This window comes from Dendrobates tinctorius, unplaced genomic scaffold (genome assembly GCF_039654945.1).
Source record: "Dendrobates tinctorius isolate UK_male_01 unplaced genomic scaffold, ASM3965494v1 ptg000043l, whole genome shotgun sequence".
NCBI lineage: Eukaryota > Metazoa > Chordata > Amphibia > Anura > Dendrobatidae > Dendrobates > Dendrobates tinctorius.
This window is the reverse complement of record NW_027361711.1, coordinates 9,465,957-9,487,656: the sequence shown is the minus strand read 5'-3', so window position 1 is coordinate 9,487,656 and position 21,700 is coordinate 9,465,957. Positions and strand designations below refer to the sequence as shown.

The 21,700-nt window shown below is 46.0% G+C and overlaps 1 protein-coding gene across 2 annotated transcripts in view; it reads right to left on the bottom strand.

The window, feature by feature from the left end:
• The window catches only part of PDE6A (phosphodiesterase 6A), a 268,275-nt gene that overhangs the window by 29,891 nt on the left and 216,684 nt on the right, over positions 1-21,700 (bottom strand). For both annotated transcript variants that reach the window (XM_073575291.1, XM_073575292.1), the window contains exons 17-18: positions 20,294-20,401; positions 19,930-19,993 (exon numbers count right to left, since the gene is read on the bottom strand). In XM_073575291.1, coding sequence (XP_073431392.1) covers positions 19,930-19,993; positions 20,294-20,401 — 172 coding nt within the window. The remainder of the gene's footprint in view (positions 1-19,929; positions 19,994-20,293; positions 20,402-21,700) is intronic.

Sequence of the window (21,700 nt, the reverse complement as noted above, 5' to 3'; positions counted from 1 at the left end):
TGGTTACCAGAAGTAAGAAACTTCATGTCATGCGCAGTACATGTTAGGAAGTCTCTCAGGTCAGTGTGCAGAAAGTGCAGCGCTGACAGCTTATATAGCATGCAGATGCTGCTTCATCTGCATGTCATATAAGCCATCAGCCTGCACAAATTGAGTGTCCCATAGGGGGACAAAGTGTAAAAAAAAAAAAAAAAATATAAAAAAAAAATCAATATTTATTATATCAATAAATAAATATTTGAATGAAAAAAAATTCTAAACAATAAAAGTACACATACAGTATTTGGTATCGCGGCATCCATAACGACCCGACCTATAAAACTGTCCCACTAGTTAACCTCTTTAGTGAACCCCATTAAAAAAATAAAAAAAAAAACAAGGCAAAAAAAATGCTTTATCATCATATCGCCGAACAAAAAGTGGAATAACACGTAATCAAAAAGACAAATATAAATAAACATGGTACCGCTGAAAACGTCATCTTGTCCCGCAAAAAATGAGCCACCACACTGGTCATCAGCCAAAAAATAAAAATAGCTCTCAGAATAAAGTCATGCAAAAAATAATTATTTTTTATATAAAATAATTTTTATTGTATAAAAGCGCCAAAACATAAAAAATGATATAAATGAGGTATCACTGTAATCATACTAACTCGAACAATAAAACCGCTTTATCTATTTTACCACATGCGGAGCGGTATAAACGCCAATTCATGAATTGCTGGTTTTTGTTCATTCTGCCTCCCAAAAATCGTAATAAAAAGCGATCAAAAAATGTCATGTGCCTGAAAATGGTAGCAATAAAAACATAAACTCGTCCCGCAAAAAACAAGACCTCACATGATTCTGTGGGCCAAAATAAGGAAAAATTATAGCTCTCAAAATTTGGTGATGCGAAAACTATTTTTTGCAATAAAAAGCGTCTTTTAGCGTGTGACAGCTGCCAAATATGAAAACCCACTATAAGGCCTCTTTCACATGTCCTGATATTTCCGGTACAGGAGATGTCAGTGTCTCTGTGTGTAATACTTGCAGCACATGTGTGGCATGCGTGTGCCACATCAGTACCAAATGGATGGGCTCAAGGGAAAAAGTGTTGCAGTAAGCGCTGTTCCCCGGCGCCGGATGCTGAACACGGCTTTTGTCATTCCCCCTGCTCTACCAGCAATTGGCACAAGCGGGGAGAATGATGAGAGTTACATTTAACCCCTTAATAAACGCGATATGCCTTTTAACAGTGGCAGTTAAGGGTACTTAAACCACAACGCCGCATTTTAACGGCGCTGAGGTTTAAGGTTATAGCGCCCCCAGCGTCGGAATTTCTTCAAGGTCTTGGTTGATGGGGGTAGCCGAGACATGAAAATTCAAAGTTGGAAAATTGTGAAATTTTTGCCAAATTTCTGTTTTTTCACAAACAAACGCAAGTCATATCAAAGAAATTTTACCACTATCATGAAGGACAATATGTCACATGAAAAAAAAAATGTCAGAACCACCAGGATCCATGGAAGCATTCCAGAGTTATTACCTCATGAAGGGACAGTGGTCAGAACTAGAGTTGAGCGACTTTTGGTTTTTTAGGGTCGCGTTTCGTTTCGTGAAACCCGACTTTTCCAAAAGTCGGGTCGAGCAAGATCGTCCGATTATAGGGAAAAGTCGGGGTCGTCCCGAAACACGAAACCCAATGTAAGTCAACGGGGAATAAAAGTCGGCAGTGAGAGGAGGACAGGAAACACACCTACAGTGCCCATTTGAATGCCAAAAGCATCAATTCTTCTTTCTTAAGCTTGTCAACCTTAATTAACTTCATAATACAAGTTACGCACTGAAAAATGGGGGTTATTTGGCTACAAACTGTGGGGGGGGAGGGCTGGCTCCAGGTTTTCATGTGCCCTGGGCAAAAGAGCGCCCCTTTAACACATACCACAACTCATCATGCTCCGATATGGCATAGAAATAGCGGTATAGTCCAATGAAAAATACCTCACTTTTTTACATCTCATGACGAGGCCCATCTATTTCTCCATACAGAATCATTGGTCCCATATAATGTTTGAAACAGTATATGATGAGCTCCACATAATGCTACAGTATATGTTGGTCCCCATGGATGAAGCTCCACTGTCTTATGGGCCCAAATAATGCTCCAAACATAATGGGCCCCATTTCTAATGCTCTAGTGTATAATGGGCCCTGTAAATGCTGCTCCAGTGACTGATGTCCACCTTTGGAATGTTCCAGTGTATGGTGGGCCCCATCTATCATTCTCCAGAGTATAGTGCTCCCCAAAAATTGCTTTCCCAACATTGAAAACAATCAAATAAGTCTCCTCGCTAGGGAATCCCTGTACTTATCTGGACAGGTGCTGTAGCTTGCTTAACAGCTCGCCAGCCGTTCTCACGCCCAGTATGGATTACACGTGATTGCACAAAGATGAGAAAGGGTACCGTATCCCCAGATAACATGTATGGATAGCGTACACATTCAAAATACATGTCTCAGGAGGCAGGCTCAGACGGTGTTAGGCCCAGTATGGATTGCACGTGATTGCACAAAGGTTAGAAAGGGTACCGTATCCCCGGATAACATGTATGGATAGCGTACACATTCAAAATATATGTCTATACAGCATGAGGCAGGCTCAGACGGTGTTAGGCCCAGTATGGATTGCACGTGATTGCACAAAGGTTAGAAAGGGTACCGTATCCCTGGATAACATGTATGGATAGCGTACACATTCAAAATATATGTCTATACAGCATGAGGCAGGCTCAGACGGTGTTAGGCCCAGTATGGATTGCACGTGATTGCACAAAGGTAAGAAAGGGTACCGTATCCCTGGATAACATGTATGGATAGCGTACACATTCAAAATATATGTCTCAGGAGGCAGGCACAGACGGTGTTAGGCCCAGTATGGATTGCACGTGGATTGCACAAAGGTTAGAAAGGGTACCGTATCCCCGGATAACATGTATGGATAGCGTACACATTCAAAATATATGTCTATACAGCATGAGGCAGGCTCAGACGGTGTTAGGCCCAGTATGGATTGCACGTGATTGCACAAAGGATAGAAAGGGTACCGTATCCCCGGATAACATGTATGGATAGCGTACACATTCAAAATATATGTCTATACAGCATGAGGCAGGCTCAGACGGTGTTAGGCCCAGTATGGATTGCACGTGATTGCACAAAGGTTAGAAAGGGTACCGTATCCCCAGATAACATGTATGGATAGCGTACACATTCAAAATATATGTCTCAGGAGGCAGGCTCAGACGGTGTTAGGCCCAGTATGGATTGCACGTGATTGCACAAAGGTTAGAAAGGGTACCGTATCCCTGGATAACATGTATGGATAGCGTACACATTCAAAATATATGTCTCAGGAGGCAGGCTCAGACGGTGTTAGGCCCAATATGGATTGCACGTATTTGCACAAAGGTTAGAAAGGGTACCGTATCCCCGGATAACATGTATGGATAGCGTACACATTCAAAATATATGTCTATACAGCATGAGGCAGGCTCAGACGGTGTTAGGCCCAGTATGGATTGCACGTGATTGCACAAAGGTTAGAAAGGGTACCGTATCACCGGATAACATGTATGGATAGCGTACACATTCAAAATATATGTCTATACAGCATGAGGCAGGCTCAGACGGTGTTAGGCCCAGTTTGGATTGCACGTGATTGCACAAAGGTTAGAAAGGGTACCGTATCCCTGGATAACATGTATGGATAGCGTACACATTCAAAATATATGTCTATACAGCATGAGGCAGGCTCAGACGGTGTTAGGCCCAGTATGGATTGCACGTGATTTCACAAAGGTTAGAAAGGGTACCGTATCCCCGGATAACATGTATGGATACCGTACACATTCAAAATATATGTCTATACAGCATGAGGCAGGCTCAGACGGTGTTATGCCCAGTATGGATTGCACGTGATTGCACAAAGGTTAGAAAGGGTACCGTATCCCCAGATAACATGTATGGATAGCGTACACATTCAAAATATATGTCTCAGGAGGCAGGCTCAGACGGTGTTAGGCCCAGTATGGATTGCACGTGATTGCACAAAGGTTAGAAAGGGTACCGTATCCCTGGATAACATGTATGGATAGCGTACACATTCAAAATATATGTCTCAGGAGGCAGGCTCAGACGGTGTTAGGCCCAGTATGGATTGCACGTGATTGCACAAAGGTTAGAAAGGGTACCGTATCCCCGGATAACATGTATGGATAGCGTACACATTCAAAATATATGTCTATACAGCATGAGGCAGGCTCAGACGGTGTTAGGCCCAGTATGGATTGCACGTGATTGCACAAAGGTTAGAAAGGGTACCGTATCACCGGATAACATGTATGGATAGCGTACACATTCAAAATATATGTCTATACAGCATGAGGCAGGCTCAGACGGTGTTAGGCCCAGTATGGATTGCACGTGATTGCACAAAGGTTAGAAAGGGTACCGTATCCCTGGATAACATGTATGGATAGCGTACACATTCAAAATATATGTCTCAGGAGGCAGGCTCAGACAGTGTTAGGCCCAGTATGGATTGCACGTGATTGCACAAAGGTTAGAAAGGGTACCGTATCACCGGATAACATGTATGGATAGCGTATACATTCAAAATATATGTCTATACAGCATGAGGCAGGCTCAGACGGAGTTAGGCCCAGTATGGATTGCACGTGATTGCACAAAGGTTAGAAAGGGTACCGTATCCCTGGATAACATGTATGAATAGCGTACACATTCAAAATATATGTCTCAGGAGGCAGGCTCAGACGGTGTTAGGCCCAGTATGGATTGCACGTGATTGCACAAAGGTTAGAAAGGGTACCGTATCCCCGGATAACATGTATGGATAGCGTACACATTCAAAATATATGTCTATACAGCATGAGGCAGGCTCAGACGGTGTTAGGCCCAGTATGGATTGCACGTGATTGCACAAAGGTTAGAAAGGGTACCGTATCCCCGGATAACATGTATGGACAGCGTACACATTCAAAATATATGTCTATACAGCATGAGGCAGGCTCAGACGGTGTTAGGCCCAGTATGGATTGCACGTGATTGCACAAAGGTTAGAAAGGGTACCGTATCCCCAGATAACATGTATGGATAGCGTACACATTCAAAATATATGTCTCAGGAGGCAGGCACAGACGGTGTTAGGCCCAGTATGGATTGCACGTGATTGCACAAAGGTTAGAAAGGGTACCGTATCCCTGGATAACATGTATGGATAGCGTACACATTCAAAATATATGTCTCAGGAGGCAGGCTCAGACAGTGTTAGGCCCAGTATGGATTGCACGTGATTGCACAAAGGTTAGAAAGGGTACCGTATCCCCGGATAACATGTATGGATAGCGTACACATTCAAAATATATGTCTATACAGCATGAGGCAGGCTCAGACGGTGTTAGGCCCAGTATGGATTGCACGTGATTGCACAAAGGTTAGAAAGGGTACCGTATCACCGGATAACATGTATGGATAGCGTACACATTCAAAATATATGTCTATACAGCATGAGGCAGGCTCAGACGGTGTTAGGCCCAGTATGGATTGCACGTGATTGCACAAAGGTTAGAAAGGGTACGTATCCCTGGATAACATGTATGGATAGCGTACACATTCAAAATATATGTCTATACAGCATGAGGCAGGCTCAGACGGTGTTAGGCCCAGTATGGATTGCACGTGATTGCACAAAGGTTAGAAAGGGTACCGTATCCCTGGATAACATGTATGGATAGCGTACACATTCAAAATGTATGTCTCAGGAGGCAGGCTCAGACGGTATCAGGCACAGTATGGATTTGACGGCCCAGATTACACAGCGGAGGAGCAGGGAGAGGTAAAGATTGCAAATGCTGGGGCCCTGCCCAAGCAAGGGGGGCCCACTCGTGGGCGTCGGTACTGGCACTGGGCCCCTCATAGTACAGCGGTGTGTCTGACGGCGGGTGTGCACCACCACCGTCAGAGACACTTGATTGCACTATCAGGGACCCTGTGCCAGTGCCCGCGCCCAAGAGTCGGCCTACCCACCTGTCCAGGGCAACGGCACTCGCACGGTGTCGTGCGGTAGGTGGTGACCCCGGCCATGGGGGGGGAGGCAGCACAGTTAGGGAGTTTTAGAAAGTGGCATATGTTGATGTTGGACATTCAGCTGATGCAAAAGGCGAAATAGGTGAAGTACCAGGAAGAGGTGGACCAAAGCAAGCCATTTTTCTGTCACCCTATGTGTCATCAGGGGAAGGTGGGACAAAATCCTTGGAAACCCACGCGTGGTTCATTTTAATGAAGGTTAGATCATCCACATTTTGGGTTGACAGACGGGTCCTATTTTCTGTCAGGATTGATCCAGCTGCACTGAAGACTCTTTCCGATAGCACACTTGCAGCTGGGCAAGCGAGCTCCTGTAAGGCATATTGGGCCAATTCAGGCCAGGTGTCCAGTTTAGCGGCCCAATAGTCAAAGGGGAATGACCTGTGTGGGAGAACATCGATATGGGAGGAAAAGTAGTTTGTAACCATAGTTGACAACTGCTGTCTCCTGTCACTTTCCATCGATGCAGTATTACCAGTTGTGTGAGCGGTATTTGAAAAATCAGTCCACAACATTGTCATGAAACCCCTGTCTCCAACGCCACTTCTGCTGTGTGCACCACGAACACCTCTGCCAAGCTGCCCCCGGCCCGTACGGCTCGTGTGAGAACCATCACCGCTGCTGTGTGCTGGGAATGCCTCAAGCAACCGATTTACCAGAGTTGCTTGTTTATTAGCCAATATTAGGTCAAGGTTCTCCTGTGGCATGATGTTTTGTAATTTGCCTTTATAGCGTGGATCCAGGATGCTGGCCAACCAGTAGTCGTCATCGTTCATCATTTTGGCAATGCGGGGGTCCCTTTTTAGGATCCGCAAGGCATAATCTGACATGTGGGACAATGTTCCCGGTGTCAATGATGCACTGCGAGTGCTGGGTGGAGGAGCACTTTCTGGCAAATCCACATCCCTCCAGTCACGCACAAACCCTGTACCAGACCTTGCCACGCCAACATTTTCACTTGCCCCACGAGATGCATCCTCCTCCCCTAAGTAATCATCCCCATCATCATCCTCCTCCTCCTCTTCTTCCTCCACCTCGTCCAGGAGAGGTCCATGAGCAGAGAATGGCTGAATGTCATCAAGGATTCCCTCCTCCTCTTCCTCCGCATCAACATTGGCTGCAGACGCCTGCTCCTTAAAGTGCGTCAAAGTTTGCATGAGCAGACGCATAAGTGGGATGCTCATGCTTAGGATGGCGTCGTCTGCGCTTACCAGCCGTGTGCATTCCTCAAAACACTGAAGGACTTTACAAAGGTCTTTCAGCTTCGACCACTGCACACCTGTCAACTCCATGTCTGCTCTCAAAGTGCCTGGCCGTGTATCCTCCCACAAATGCATTATGGCCTGCCTCTGCTCGCACAGCCGCTCCACCATGTGCAGGGTGGAGTTCCACCTTGTTGCAATGTCGATAATGAGGCGGTGGTTGGGAAGGTGGAGCAATCGCTGCACGAACGGAGTGTACAGGCGACCGGCGGATGTGCGCGCACAGTCTTCGCACCTTCTGGAGCAGGGCTGTTAACTCTGGATAATTTTTGAGGAAGCACTGCACCACCAGGTTCAAGGTGTGAGCCAAGCAAGGTATGTGGCTGAGTTTTGAAAGGGCTATGGCTGCCACAAAATTACGGCCGTTATCACTAACTACCTTGCCTGCCTCAAGATGTACACTGCCCAGCCATGACTCAGTTTGTCGCTTCAAGTACTCGGCCAGCACCTCGGCAGTGTGTCTGTCGCCCAAACACATCATCTGCAACACAGCCTGCTGACGCTTTCCACTAGCTGCTCGATAGGGGGACACATCGTGTGCAACAGTGGCAGCTGCAGATGGAGTGCTCGTACGACTGCGCTCTGTGGACGAGCTTTCGCTTCTGGAGGAGGAGGAGGAGGAGGAGGGTCGAACGCCTACAGCCAACTGTTTCCTATACCGTGGGCTAGGCAGCACTGTCCCACCACCGCTGTCCCCTGTGGACCCTGCATCCACCACATTAACCCAGTGCGCAGTGATGGACACGTAACGGCCCTGGCCATGCCGACTGGACCATGCATCAGTTGTGAGGTGCACCTTTCCGCTCACTGACTGCTTGAGTGCATGGACAATGCGGTCTTTCACATGATGGTGGAGGGCTGGGATGGCTTTGCGAGAGAAGAAGTGGCGACTGGGTAGGTCATAGCGTGGTACTGCATAGGCCATGAGTTCGCGGAAAGCTGTGCTTTCCACCAACCGAAAGGGCATCATCTCAAACGAGATTAGCTTGGCAATGTGGGCGTTCAAACCCAGTATACGCGGATGAGAGACTGAGTACTTTCTTGACCTACTCATAGTGTCTGGGAGGGTGAGCTGGACTTGAGAGCTGCATATGGTGGAAGTAGCGGTGGACAGGGTGGACTGAGAGAGGGTTGATGATGGTGATGGAGTTGGTGTTCTTTCTGATGGCCTAGAATCAGTCTTTCGTTGATATAACAGTGGGATTCCCTGACTGCTGTGGTCTTGCAACGACACCTCAACATTTGCTGCTGTGCTAACCGGTGGGCTTACAGTGGGGGAAACAATGTAGCGTTGCTGACTACCTTCGTTGTGATCAGTTGCACATGTGGCACTTGAGGTTTGGTGTTGTGTCCACGCTTGCAAGTGCATGCTGGTTAAATGTCTAAGCATGCAACTGGTATTCAAATTTTTCAGATTTTTCCCTCGGCTAAAGGTCTTTGCGCACTTCTTACAGATAACCTTGGCCTGATCATGAGGATTTTGTTCAAAAAAGTGCCATACTGCACTCTTCCTGCTTTGGCAGACATTTTGCGGCCTAGCACGCTGTGATCTTTTGACCCTCTGGACAAGCTGTCCAGCAACTCTTTTGATGTTTGGAACCTGTCTTTGGAGTGCTCCGGGCCTGCCAGATAACAGCTGTTGCGATGTCGATGTCTGCTGTGGATGCTCCTCATCTGAGCTATTGGAAGCAGCACCCTCTTCCCCCAATGGATGCCAATCTGGGTCAACAACTGGGTCATCCATCACCTCCTCTTCTATGTCATGTGCACCTTCCTCTGTGTCACCGTGTATGGTGGTATAGTGTGCGGGAAGGGGCACCTGAGTCTCATCAGGGTCAGAATCTGGCTCTGTACACTGCGAGGACAATGTAGTGCTCTGATTGAATGTACCAGCAGAATCATCCATCAGCGGCTGTGCATCAGTGCACTCCATGTCAGATTCATCTTGGCCTGGGTAATTCACCATTTCACTTGATAATCCAGGCATGGTATGTGAAAACAGCTCCATGGAGTAATCAGTAGTATGGCCTGCGTCATCCTTCAATCTTGGTTGGGGTGAAGGACACAAGGAAAGGTGTGGTTCATGAACATGAGCCTCCAATGACGACTCAGTGCTTTTACTTTTTACAACTGAAGAAGAGGAGGCGATAGAGCTGGAGGCTGAGTCAGCAATGTAAGACAAAACTTTTTCCTGATGCTCTGGCTTTAAAAGCGGTTTGCCAACTCCTAGAAAACTAAGCGTTCGAGGCCTTATGTAGCCAGACGATGACGCAGGGTCAGCACCTCCTGCATTCGGTCCTATTTTGCTCTTGCCACTACCATCAGATCCACCACCAACACCATCATTACCAGCTGCCAACCCCGGCCCAATTCCACGGCCTCTTCCACCAGCCTTCCTCATTTTTGGTAGAAATGTAGACAAAATCCAACAAACTATATAGTAATGTAAAACAAGGTACAAGGTGTCTATAGGACAGGGGAGATTTTGAATTTCTGCACAAACTTTTGGACACTGGACACTTTTGGATTGTGTGAGGCCCACTGATATCTGAGCGCTATGTGACAGGCTCGATGGCACAGCTGTGACCAAAGTGACGAGAGGATAAGGGAGATTTTGAATATCTGCACACACTTTTGGACAGTGGACACTTTTGGATTGTGTGAGGCCCACTGATATCTGAGCGCTATGTGACAGGCTCGATGGCACTGCTGTGACAAAAGTGACTAGAGGATAAGGGAGATTTTGAATATCTGCACACACTTTTGGACACTGGACACTTTTGGATTGTGTGAGGCCCACTGATATCTCAGCGCTATGTGACAGGCTCGATGGCACTGCTGTGACAAAAGTGACTAGAGGATAAGGGAGATTTTGAATTTCTGCACACACTTGTGGACAGTGGACACTTTTGGATTGTGTGAGGCCCACTGATATCTGAGCGCTATGTGACAGGCTCGATGGCACTGCTGTGACAAAAGTGACTAGAGGATAAGGAAGATTTTGAATATCTGCACACACTTTTGGACACTGGACACTTTTGGATTGTGTGAGGCCCACTGATATCTCAGAGCTATGTGACAGGCTCGATGGCACTGCTGTGACAAAAGTGACTAGAGGATAAGGGAGATTTTGAATATCTGCACACACTTTTGGACACTGGACACTTTTGGATTGTGTGAGGCCCACTGATATCTCAGAGCTATGTGACAGGCTCGATGGCACTGCTGTGACAAAAGTGACTAGAGGATAAGGGAGATTTTGAATTTCTGCACACACTTGTGGACAGTGGACACTTTTGGATTGTGTGAGGCCCACTGATATCTGAGCGCTATGTGACAGGCTCGATGGCACTGCTGTGACAAAAGTGACTAGAGGATAAGGGAGATTTTGAATATCTGCACACACTTTTGGACACTGGACACTTTTGGATTGTGTGAGGCCCACTGATATCTGAGTGCTATGTGACAGGCTCGATGGCACTGCTGTGACAAAAGTGACTAGAGGATAAGGGAGATTTTGAATATCTGCACACACTTTTGGACACTGGACACTTTTGGATTGTGTGAGGCCCACTGATATCTCAGCGCTATGTGACAGGCTCGATGGCACTGCTGTGACAAAAGTGACTAGAGGATAAGGGAGATTTTGAATTTCTGCACACACTTGTGGACAGTGGACACTTTTGGATTGTGTGAGGCCCACTGATATCTGAGCGCTATGTGACAGGCTCGATGGCACTGCTGTGACAAAAGTGACTAGAGGATAAGGGAGATTTTGAATATCTGCACACACTTTTGAACACTGGACACTTTTGGATTGTGTGAGGCCCACTGATATCTGAGCGCTATGTGACAGGCTCGATGGCACTGCTGTGACAAAAGTGACTAGAGGATAAGGGAGATTTTGAATATCTGCACTCACTTTTGGACACTGGACACTTTTGGATTGTGTGAGGCCCACTGATATCTCAGCGCTATGTGACAGGCTCGATGGCACTGCTGTGACAAAAGTGACTAGAGGATAAGGGAGATTTTGAATTTCTGCACACACTTGTGGACAGTGGACACTTTTGGATTGTGTGAGGCCCACTGATATCTGAGCGCTATGTGACAGGCTCGATGGCACTGCTGTGACAAAAGTGACTAGAGGATAAGGGAGATTTTTAATATCTGCACACACTTTTGGACACTGGACACTTTTGGATTGTGTGAGGCCCACTGATATCTGAGCGCTATGTGACAGGCTCGATGGCACAGCTGTGACCAAAGTGACGAGAGGATAAGGGAGATTTTGAATATCTGCACACACTTTTGGACAGTGGACACTTTTGGATTGTGTGAGGCCCACTGATATCTGAGCGCTATGTGACAGGCTCGATGGCACTGCTGTGACAAAAGTGACTAGAGGATAAGGGAGATTTTGAATATCTGCACACACTTTTGGACACTGGACACTTTTGGATTGTGTGAGGCCCACTGATATCTCAGCGCTATGTGACAGGCTCGATGGCACTGCTGTGATAAAAGTGACTAGAGGATAAGGGAGATTTTGAATTTCTGCACACACTTGTGGACAGTGGACACTTTTGGATTGTGTGAGGCCCACTGATATCTGAGCGCTATGTGACAGGCTCGATGGCACTGCTGTGACAAAAGTGACTAGAGGATAAGGGAGATTTTGAATATCTGCACACACTTTTGGACACTGGACACTTTTGGATTGTGTGAGGCCCACTGTTATCTGAGCGCTATGTGACAGGCTCGATGGCACTGCTGTGACAAAAGTGACTAGAGGATAAGGGAGATTTTGAATATCTGCACACACTTTTGGGCACTGGACACTTTTGGATTGTGTGAGGCCCACTGATATCTCAGCGCTATGTGACAGGCTCGATGGCACTGCTGTGACAAAAGTGACTAGAGGATAAGGGAGATTTTGAATTTCTGCACACACTTGTGGACAGTGGACACTTTTGGATTGTGTGAGGCCCACTGATATCTGAGCGCTATGTGACAGGCTCGATGGCACTGCTGTGACAAAAGTGACTAGAGGATAAGGGAGATTTTGAATATCTGCACACACTTTTGGACACTGGACACTTTTGGATTGTGTGAGGCCCACTGATATCTGAGCGCTATGTGACAGGCTCGATGGCACTGCTGTGACAAAAGTGACTAGAGGATAAGGGAGATTTTGAATATCTGCACACACTTTTGGACACTGGACACTTTTGGATTGTGTGAGGCCCACTGATATCTGAGCGCTATGTGACAGGCTCGATGGCACTGCTGTGACAAAAGTGACTAGAGGATAAGGGAGATTTTGAATATCTGCACACACTTGTGGACACTGGACACTTTTGGATTGTGTGAGGCCCACTGATATCTGAGCGCTATGTGACAGGCTCGATGGCACTGCAGTGACAAAAGTGACTAGAGGATAAGGGAGATTTTGAATATCTGCACACACTTTTGGACACTGGACACTTTTGGATTGTGTGAGGCCCACTGATATCTCAGCGCTATGTGACAGGCTCGATGGCACTGCTGTGACAAAAGTGACTAGAGGATAAGGGAGATTTTGAATTTCTGCACACACTTGTGGACAGTGGACACTTTTGGATTGTGTGAGGCCCACTGATATCTGAGCGCTATGTGACAGGCTCGATGGCACTGCTGTGACAAAAGTGACTAGAGGATAAGGGAGATTTTGAATATAATAATAATAATAAGTTTTATTTTTTATAGCGCCGACATATTCCGCAGCACTTTACATTTCAGAGGGGATTTGTACAGACAATAGACATTACAGCATAACAATAATCACATACAGTAGATTATAGCAAATACCAAGAGGAAAGAGGGCCCTGCTCGCAAGCTTACAGTCTATGAGGAAAGAGGTAGACACGAAAGGTGGGTGGTAACAGTTGCCCTGATTGTATGGACCAGCCATAATGTTAGGTGTGTGACAGTACGGACACAGAGGGCTAATGGATGCATAAAGCATGTGGGAGAATGATGCGGGGAACCTGGTTATGGTAAAACTTTTGGCTCTGCCACACAGGGATAGATTAGGTTAATGTGTTGAGGCGATAGGCCAGTCTGAATAAATGCGTTTTCAGGACACGCTTAAAATTGTGGGGATTGGGGACTAATCGTATTGACCTGGGAAGTGCATTCCAAAGAATTGGCGCGGCACGTGTAAAGTCTTGGAGACGGGAGTGGGAGGTTCTGACTATTGAGGATGCTAACCTCAGGTCATCAGCAGAACGGAGGGCGCGGGTAGGGTGGTATACTGAAACAAGGGAGGAGATGTAGGGTGGTGCTGAGCCATGGAGGGCTTTGTGAGTGAGGGTAATAAGTTTATACTGAATTCTGGAGTGGATGGGTAGCCAGTGTAATGACTGGCACAAGGTAGAGGCATCGGTGTAACGATTGGTGAGGAATATGATCCTGGCTGCAGCATTCAAGACAGATTGGAGAGGGGAGAGTTTGGTAAGAGGGAGACCGATTAGAAGAGAGTTACAATAGTCGAGACGAGAATGAATAAGAGAAACAGTAAGAGTTTTTGCAGAGTCAAAGGTAAGAAAAGGTCGAATTCTAGAAATGTTTTTGAGGTGCAGATGACAAGAGCGAGCCAGTGATCGAATGTGGGGGGCAAAGGAAAGCTCGGAATCAAGTATGACCCCAAGACAGCGGGCCTGTTGCTGGGGAGTAATAGTGGAACCACACACAGAAATGGCAATGTCGGGTATAGGTACATTAGTAGAGGGAGGAAACACCAGGAGTTCAGTCTTTGACAGGTTCAGTTTCAGATATAGTGAGGACATGATATTAGACACAGCGTTTAGACAATCGCCTGTGTTTTCTAAAAAGGCTGGCGTGATGTCAGGAGAAGAAGCGTATAATTGGGTGTCATCAGCATAGAGATGGTACTGGAAACCAAATCTACTGATTGTTTGACCAATAGGGGCAGTGTACAAGGAGAAGAGGAGGGGGCCTAGAACCGATCCTTGGGGGACCCCAACAGTAAGGGGAAGATGAGAGGAGGATCTGCACACACTTTTGGACACTGGACACTTTTGGATTGTGTGAGGCCCACTGATATCTGAGCGCTATGTGACAGGCTCGATGGCACTGCTGTGACAAAAGTGACTAGAGGATAAGGGAGATTTTGAATATCTGCACACACTTTTGGACACTGGACACTTTTGGATTGTGTGAGGCCCACTGATATCTCAGCGCTATGTGACAGGCTCGATGGCACTGCTGTGACAAAAGTGACTAGAGGATAAGGGAGATTTTGAATTTCTGCACACACTTGTGGACAGTGGACACTTTTGGATTGTGTGAGGCCCACTGATATCTGAGCGCTATGTGACAGGCTCGATGGCACTGCTGTGATAAAAGTGACTAGAGGATAAGGGAGATTTTGAATTTCTGCACACACTTGTGGACAGTGGACACTTTTGGATTGTGTGAGGCCCACTGATATCTGAGCGCTATGTGACAGGCTCAATGGCACAGCTGTGACAAAAGTGACTAGAGGATAAGGGAGATTTTGAATTTCTGCACACACTTGTGGACAGTGGACACTTTTGGATTGTGTGAGGCCCACTGATATCTGAGCGCTATGTGACAGGCTCGATGGCACTGCTGTGACAAAAGTGACTAGAGGATAAGGGAGATTTTGAATATCTGCACACACTTTTGGACACTGGACACTTTTGGATTGTGTGAGGCCCACTGATATCTCAGCGCTATGTGACAGGCTCGATGGCACTGCTGTGACAAAAGTGACTAGAGGATAAGGGAGATTTTGAATTTCTGCACACACTTGTGGACAGTGGACACTTTTGGATTGTGTGAGGCCCACTGATATCTGAGCGCTATGTGACAGGCTCGATGGCACTGCTGTGACAAAAGTGACTAGAGGATAAGGGAGATTTTGAATATCTGCACACACTTTTGGACACTGGACACTTTTGGATTGTGTGAGGCCCACTGATATCTGAGCGCTATGTGACAGGCTCGATGGCACTGCTGTAACAAAAGTGACTAGAGGATAAGGGAGATTTTGAATATCTGCACACACTTTTGGACACTGGACACTTTTGGATTGTGTGAGGCCCACTGATATCTGAGCGCTATGTGACAGGCTCGATGGCACTGCTGTGACAAAAGTGACTAGAGGATAAGGGAGATTTTGAATATCTGCACACACTTTTGGACACTGGACACTTCTGGATTGTGTGAGGCCCACTGATATCTCAGCGCTATGTGACAGGCTCGATGGCACTGCTGTGACAAAAGTGACTAGAGGATAAGGGAGATTTTGAATTTCTGCACACACTTGTGGACAGTGGACACTTTTGGATTGTGTGAGGCCCACTGATATCTGAGCGCTATGTGACAGGCTCGATGGCACTGCTGTGACAAAAGTGACTAGAGGATAAGGGAGATTTTGAATATCTGCACACACTTTTGGACACTGGACACTTTTGGATTGTGTGAGGCCCACTGATATCTGAGCGCTATGTGACAGGCTCGATGGCACTGCTGTGACAAAAGTGACTAGAGGATAAGGGAGATTTTGAATATCTGCACACACTTTTGGACACTGGACACTTTTGGATTGTGTGAGGCCCACTGATATCTCAGCGCTATGTGACAGGCTCGATGGCACTGCTGTGACAAAAGTGACTAGAGGATAAGGGAGATTTTGAATTTCTGCACACACTTGTGGACAGTGGACACTTTTGGATTGTGTAAGGCCCACTGATATCTGAACGCTATGTGACAGGCTTGATGGCACAGCTGTGACAAAAGTGACTAGAGGATAAGGGAGATTTTGAATTTCTGCACACACTTGTGGACAGTGGACACTTTTGGATTGTGTGAGGCCCACTGATATCTGAGCGCTATGTGACAGGCTCGATGGCACTGCTGTGACAAAAGTGACTAGAGGATAAGGGAGATTTTGAATTTCTGCACACACTTGTGGACAGTGGACACTTTTGGATTGTGTGAGGCCCACTGATATCTGAGCGCTATGTGACAGGCTCGATGGCACAGCTGTGACAAAAGTGACTAGAGGATAAGGGAGATTTTGAATTTCTGCACACACTTGTGGACAGTGGACACTTTTGGATTGTGTGAGGCCCAATGAATATCTGAGCGCTATGTGACAGGCTCGATGGCACAGCTGTGACAAAAGTGACTAGAGGATAAGGGAGATTTTGAATCTCTGCACACACTTTTGGACACTGGACACTTTTGGATTGTGTGAGGCCCAATGAATATCTGAGCGCTATGTGACAGGCTCGATGGCACAGCTGTGACAAAAGTGACTAGAGGATAAGGGAGATTGGATTGCTTTTAAAAAAGCAGTTTGCGGAGCAGTGGGTACACAGCAATGCCAGCCTGTCAGGAAGCCTTAGAAGGCAGCCCAACAACCAACACCACTGATACACCACTATATAGCCTCCCCTTGCACTGCACACACAGTGACTGGTGTGTTGTGCAGGCCAAATTGCTAGCAGCAGAAGCAGTTTTTTTTTCTTCTCAGCAGGACAAAAAAAAAAAATTGGGATTGCTTTTAAAAAAGCAGTTTGCGGAGCAGTGGGTAAACAGCAATGCCAGCGTGTCAGGAAGCCTTAAAAGGCAGCCCAACAACCAACACCACTGATACACCACTATATAGCCTCCCCTTGCACTGCACACACAGTGACTGGTGTGTTGTGCAGGCCAAATCGCTAGCAGCAGAAGCAGTTTTTTTGTCTTCTTCCCTGCCTAACACTCTCCCTACAGAATCAGCAGCAACCTCTCCCTATACTAAGATCGGCAGAAGTAAGATGGCGGTCGGCGTGCACGCCCTTTTATACCCCCTGTGACGCCCACCAAAGCAAGCCAATCACTTGCATGCCCTTCTGAAAGATGGTGGTGACCCGTGCCTATGTCATCACATTGCCCACAGTGTCCGTGGATCCTGATTGGCTGAAAAAGAGCGCAAAACAAACTTTTGAAATGCGACTTTGGCGCGTAAGTCGCCGACCTCGTGGCCGACCTCATCCTAGGGTCGGGTTTCGTTTCATGAAACCCGACTTTGCCAAAAGTCGGCGACTTTTGAATTTTTTCGACCCGTTTTGGTCAACTCTAGTCAGAACTAAAAATTGGCCTGGTCATTAACATGCAAACCACCCTTGGGGATAAAGGGGTTAATGATGCCTGATATGTATTATATAAATTATAATACACATCAGACAAAATTAATCTTTCACCACACTTGATGACTGATATTTACTATACTACGTGTGTGTGTGTGTGTGTGTGTATATATATATATATATATATATACAGTATATATATATATATTTACATACATATATATATACTAGATTATGGCCCGATGCTATCGCATCGGGAGGATGCGATAGCATCACACCTCTTGCCATGTTAACCCTCAACACACACACTCCTCTCACCTTTCACCATCTCCACTCACTCTTTCACTCCACATACGACCCCTTCTCTCACTCCGTCTCTCATACTCACGCCTTCATCGCCGCTGCTCCACGATCCCCGACATCTTCTTCCGCCGGCGCCATCCTGGATCCAGACGTTGTCCACGCCAGCGACATGTTCTTGCGGCGACGCCATCTTGAGTATCGTGAAATCCCGCGATACTCAAGATGGCGTCGCCGGAAGAACATGTTGCCGGCGTGGACGACGTCGGGATCCAAAATGGCGTCGGCGAAATCTTGCGAGTTTTCGCCGACGCCATTTTGGATCCCGACGTCGTCCTCGCCGGCGACATGTTCTTGCGGCGACGCCATCTTGAGTATCGCGGGATTTCGCCGATCCAAAATAGCGTCGCCGCAGGAACATGTCGCCGGCGTGGATGCCGTCGGGATCCAAAATGGCGTCGGCGAAATCTCGCGAGATTTCGCCGACGCCATTTTGGATCCCGACGTCCTCCACGCTGGTGACATGTTCTTGCGGCGACGCCATCTTGACTATCGCGGGATTTCGCCGATCCAAAATAGCGTCGCCGCAGGAACATGTCGCCGGCGTGGATGCCGTCGGGATCCAAAATGGCGTCGGCGAAATCTCGCGAAATTTCGCCGACGCCATTTTGGATCCCGACGTCCTCCACGCCGGCGACATGTTCTTGCGGCGACGCCATCTTAACTATCGCGGGATTTCGCCGATCCAAAATGGCGTCGCCGCAAGAACATGTCGCCGGCGTGGAGGACGTCTGGATCCAGGATGGCGCCGGCGGAAGAAGATGTCGGGGATCGTGGATCAGCGGCGATGACGGCGTGAGTATGAGAGACGGAGTGAGAGAAAGGCTGGAGTCACACTAACCTGCGCAAAATACGCTCCGTATTTTACATGCGTAATACGGATGACAGACCCCTAAATAGTGCTCCGTATGTCATCCGTAATCAAGGTGTGGTCGCGTATTTTGCGCATGTCAGCATCCGTATGTAATCCGTATGGCATCCGTATGGCGAGATTTTCTCGCAGACTTGCAAAATGGACATATAATGGAGCCCTATGACAGGGTTTATAACAGAAACCAAAGAATAGATATAGACACATAGAATGCATATATACTGTATATATATATATATATGTATGTATTCTATGTGTATATATCTATTCTTTCGTTTCTTTATTAAACCTGTCAGTGTGAGTTTACTGTATAGCGCACTGAATTGCCGGCTTTGCTAAAAGACACCTGGTGCGTATTTCTCGCAAGTCACACGTGTGTTCCGTGTGTAATCCGTATTTTTTGCGCACCCATAGACTTGCATTGGCGTACTACGGGAGTAGTACGCTGACAATCGCAGCATGCTGCGAGTGGCACGGAGCGAAGGATACGGAGGAGAAATATACGCCTGGTGCGAGGGACCCCATAGAGAATCATTGGTCCGTGTCTAATGCGTGCTTTTTGCGCCTCTCACTCTCCCGTATTCCTCGCCAGTGTGACCCCGGCCAAAGGGTCGTATGTGGAGTGAAAGAGTGAGTGGAGATGGTGAAAGGTGAGAGGAGTGTGTGTGTTGAGGAGTGGTGTGTTGAGGGTTAACATGGAAAGAGGTGTGCGGTGACGTCACCGGTTACAACTGGACGGAAGTTGTTACAACCGGAAGCTGCTTAGGGCATTTATTATTATAGATATATATATATATATAGGGACTGTAGGGGATTTATATGTTTTTGTGCTCAGGTGTCTCCACCTTTTTAGCCTCACTATATGTTGCCCCATTATCAGTGATGGGGGTGTGGTTGGACTAGCAGCCACAAGGCCACAGGTCCTGTACTGATAATCTCTTGCTGATAAAACATGGATTGTATTGAAACAGCAAAACACAGCCCAGTAAGTGACACATCAGTGGAATCAGTGTCTCTGCTACTACATTATGGTGCTCACAGAGTACACAGCAAAATCATGGTGACATAGTCCTTTAATAGAGTCTTAAAAATGTATTTTTTCATAGAATGGGTTAGCATACCTTGCTCTGAATCTCCCAGGGTTTTGCAATGGCTGACAGATCACATGCAGTCATCATCATTGCCCTAACAAGGAAGAAAAATCAAATAATTTGTCCTGATGATAAAGTGCTGTTTTATTGTATGGATTTTTAGATAGACTGGTGTCCTAATGCCATATTATCCTACCATACAGCAACAAAAAATAATATATCCCATCGATCTCCTTGCAGTAATTGCATGGAGATGGGATATTCATTGAACTGGGCCTTTGATCTTTTCTTATATAGTACTGACATGAATGTTAAATCGAAATCAAATCAAATATTTTTTTGAAAAATGATTAAATAACAACCAGCACAAAACTGATAGAGACATGTAACATACATGACAATTTCTTTGCGAGTCTGTTCTAGCATCAGATACTCTGTCCAAGCCTCCTCACTGTCATATGTTTTGGACTGGTCTACTATCTTCTGAAACATGGCCCTCTTCCTATATGAAAAAAAGGGAGAATCCTTTAAATGTTAGTTTGCATTGTCACTTTAAAGATATGTCCCACATGAAAAATGTAATAATCAAAAAATCATCTACATGTAAACTGTAGGTATCGATCCACATGAGCACAGTGAACGCTTCCATTTTTTCGTAGGGTTAGATTGATTAACATTATCTGCTATTTACTTTTTGTACTTATGGCTGTCAGTAAACTTATCTTAGTCCCTTAACAAATGTTTTTCAATATAGTCATATTAAATTGTCTTCCTTTCACATATAAAAAAAAATTCCAATCATCCAATTATTTGAAAAACCTTCTCCCTAAACCGAAGACATGTGAATATAAATGAAAATGAGTAGAGATTATCATATCTTTCGAAATTCGCATTTTTCTGCAAAATTCAATTTATATCGTCTGTATTTGTGGTGAATTGTAGTCCCATTGTTCTGAAAGGTTGTGATAGGTAGAAAGAGAGAAGGAGCCCCCAGTACATCGCCTGACACTAAACGGCTGCTGCCACTTGCCCCTCGCTCTCTCTTTCTCCTTATTAATTACAACTCAGCATTGCAGATTAATTCTCTCATTTCATTTTCTGGCATTTATTGTAGTTATTACTGACTGGAGCATTTGTTCAATGCTTTGACAATTGTCTTCTGGTCTCTGCTGGGCTATTCCTCTTGCTAGTTTAAAATCCCATTAAAAAGGTTGCTGCAATCCCTGCTTAGGCTTTTATACAGGCTGTGATAGTCTCTCTCGATTTGCTGCGCTATACCATTTGGTGCAATAGCTGCAAGGCAATTGGGGTTAAGCCTGCGCAGTCGCGTCTGTGGTCGTGTTAGTTTCATGTGACTGATTCTCATTGACATTTTACACATTGCAGAATATTGCATTTTTTGCAATTAGCACTAATAGAATTGCAAGTTGTTCAAACTTGTTGGGACTAAGAAATTCGACTTAAAGTGATTAATTAAAGGGGTGGTTCGAAACTAATATTGATTTTCATCATATATCTCTATTTATTTTAATATTATAATAGTTTTTCTAATATCGTTTAATTAAAAAGATCTTATTCCTCGCTCACTAATCTGTTTTTTTAACCCCTTTTCATTTTGATGACGCTTTATTTGAGAATTCCCAGTGCATGCTGGATTACTTAAATGGGACATCATCAAGGGGCAAAGGCTGCGGTCACTGCTGCAGACACTGTCCCCACCCTGAAATTAAGCATTATCTGTGAATGCCATTTTAAGATTTGGGCAAGTCTCTGTTCTCTCAATTATCTCCTTACAATGTGC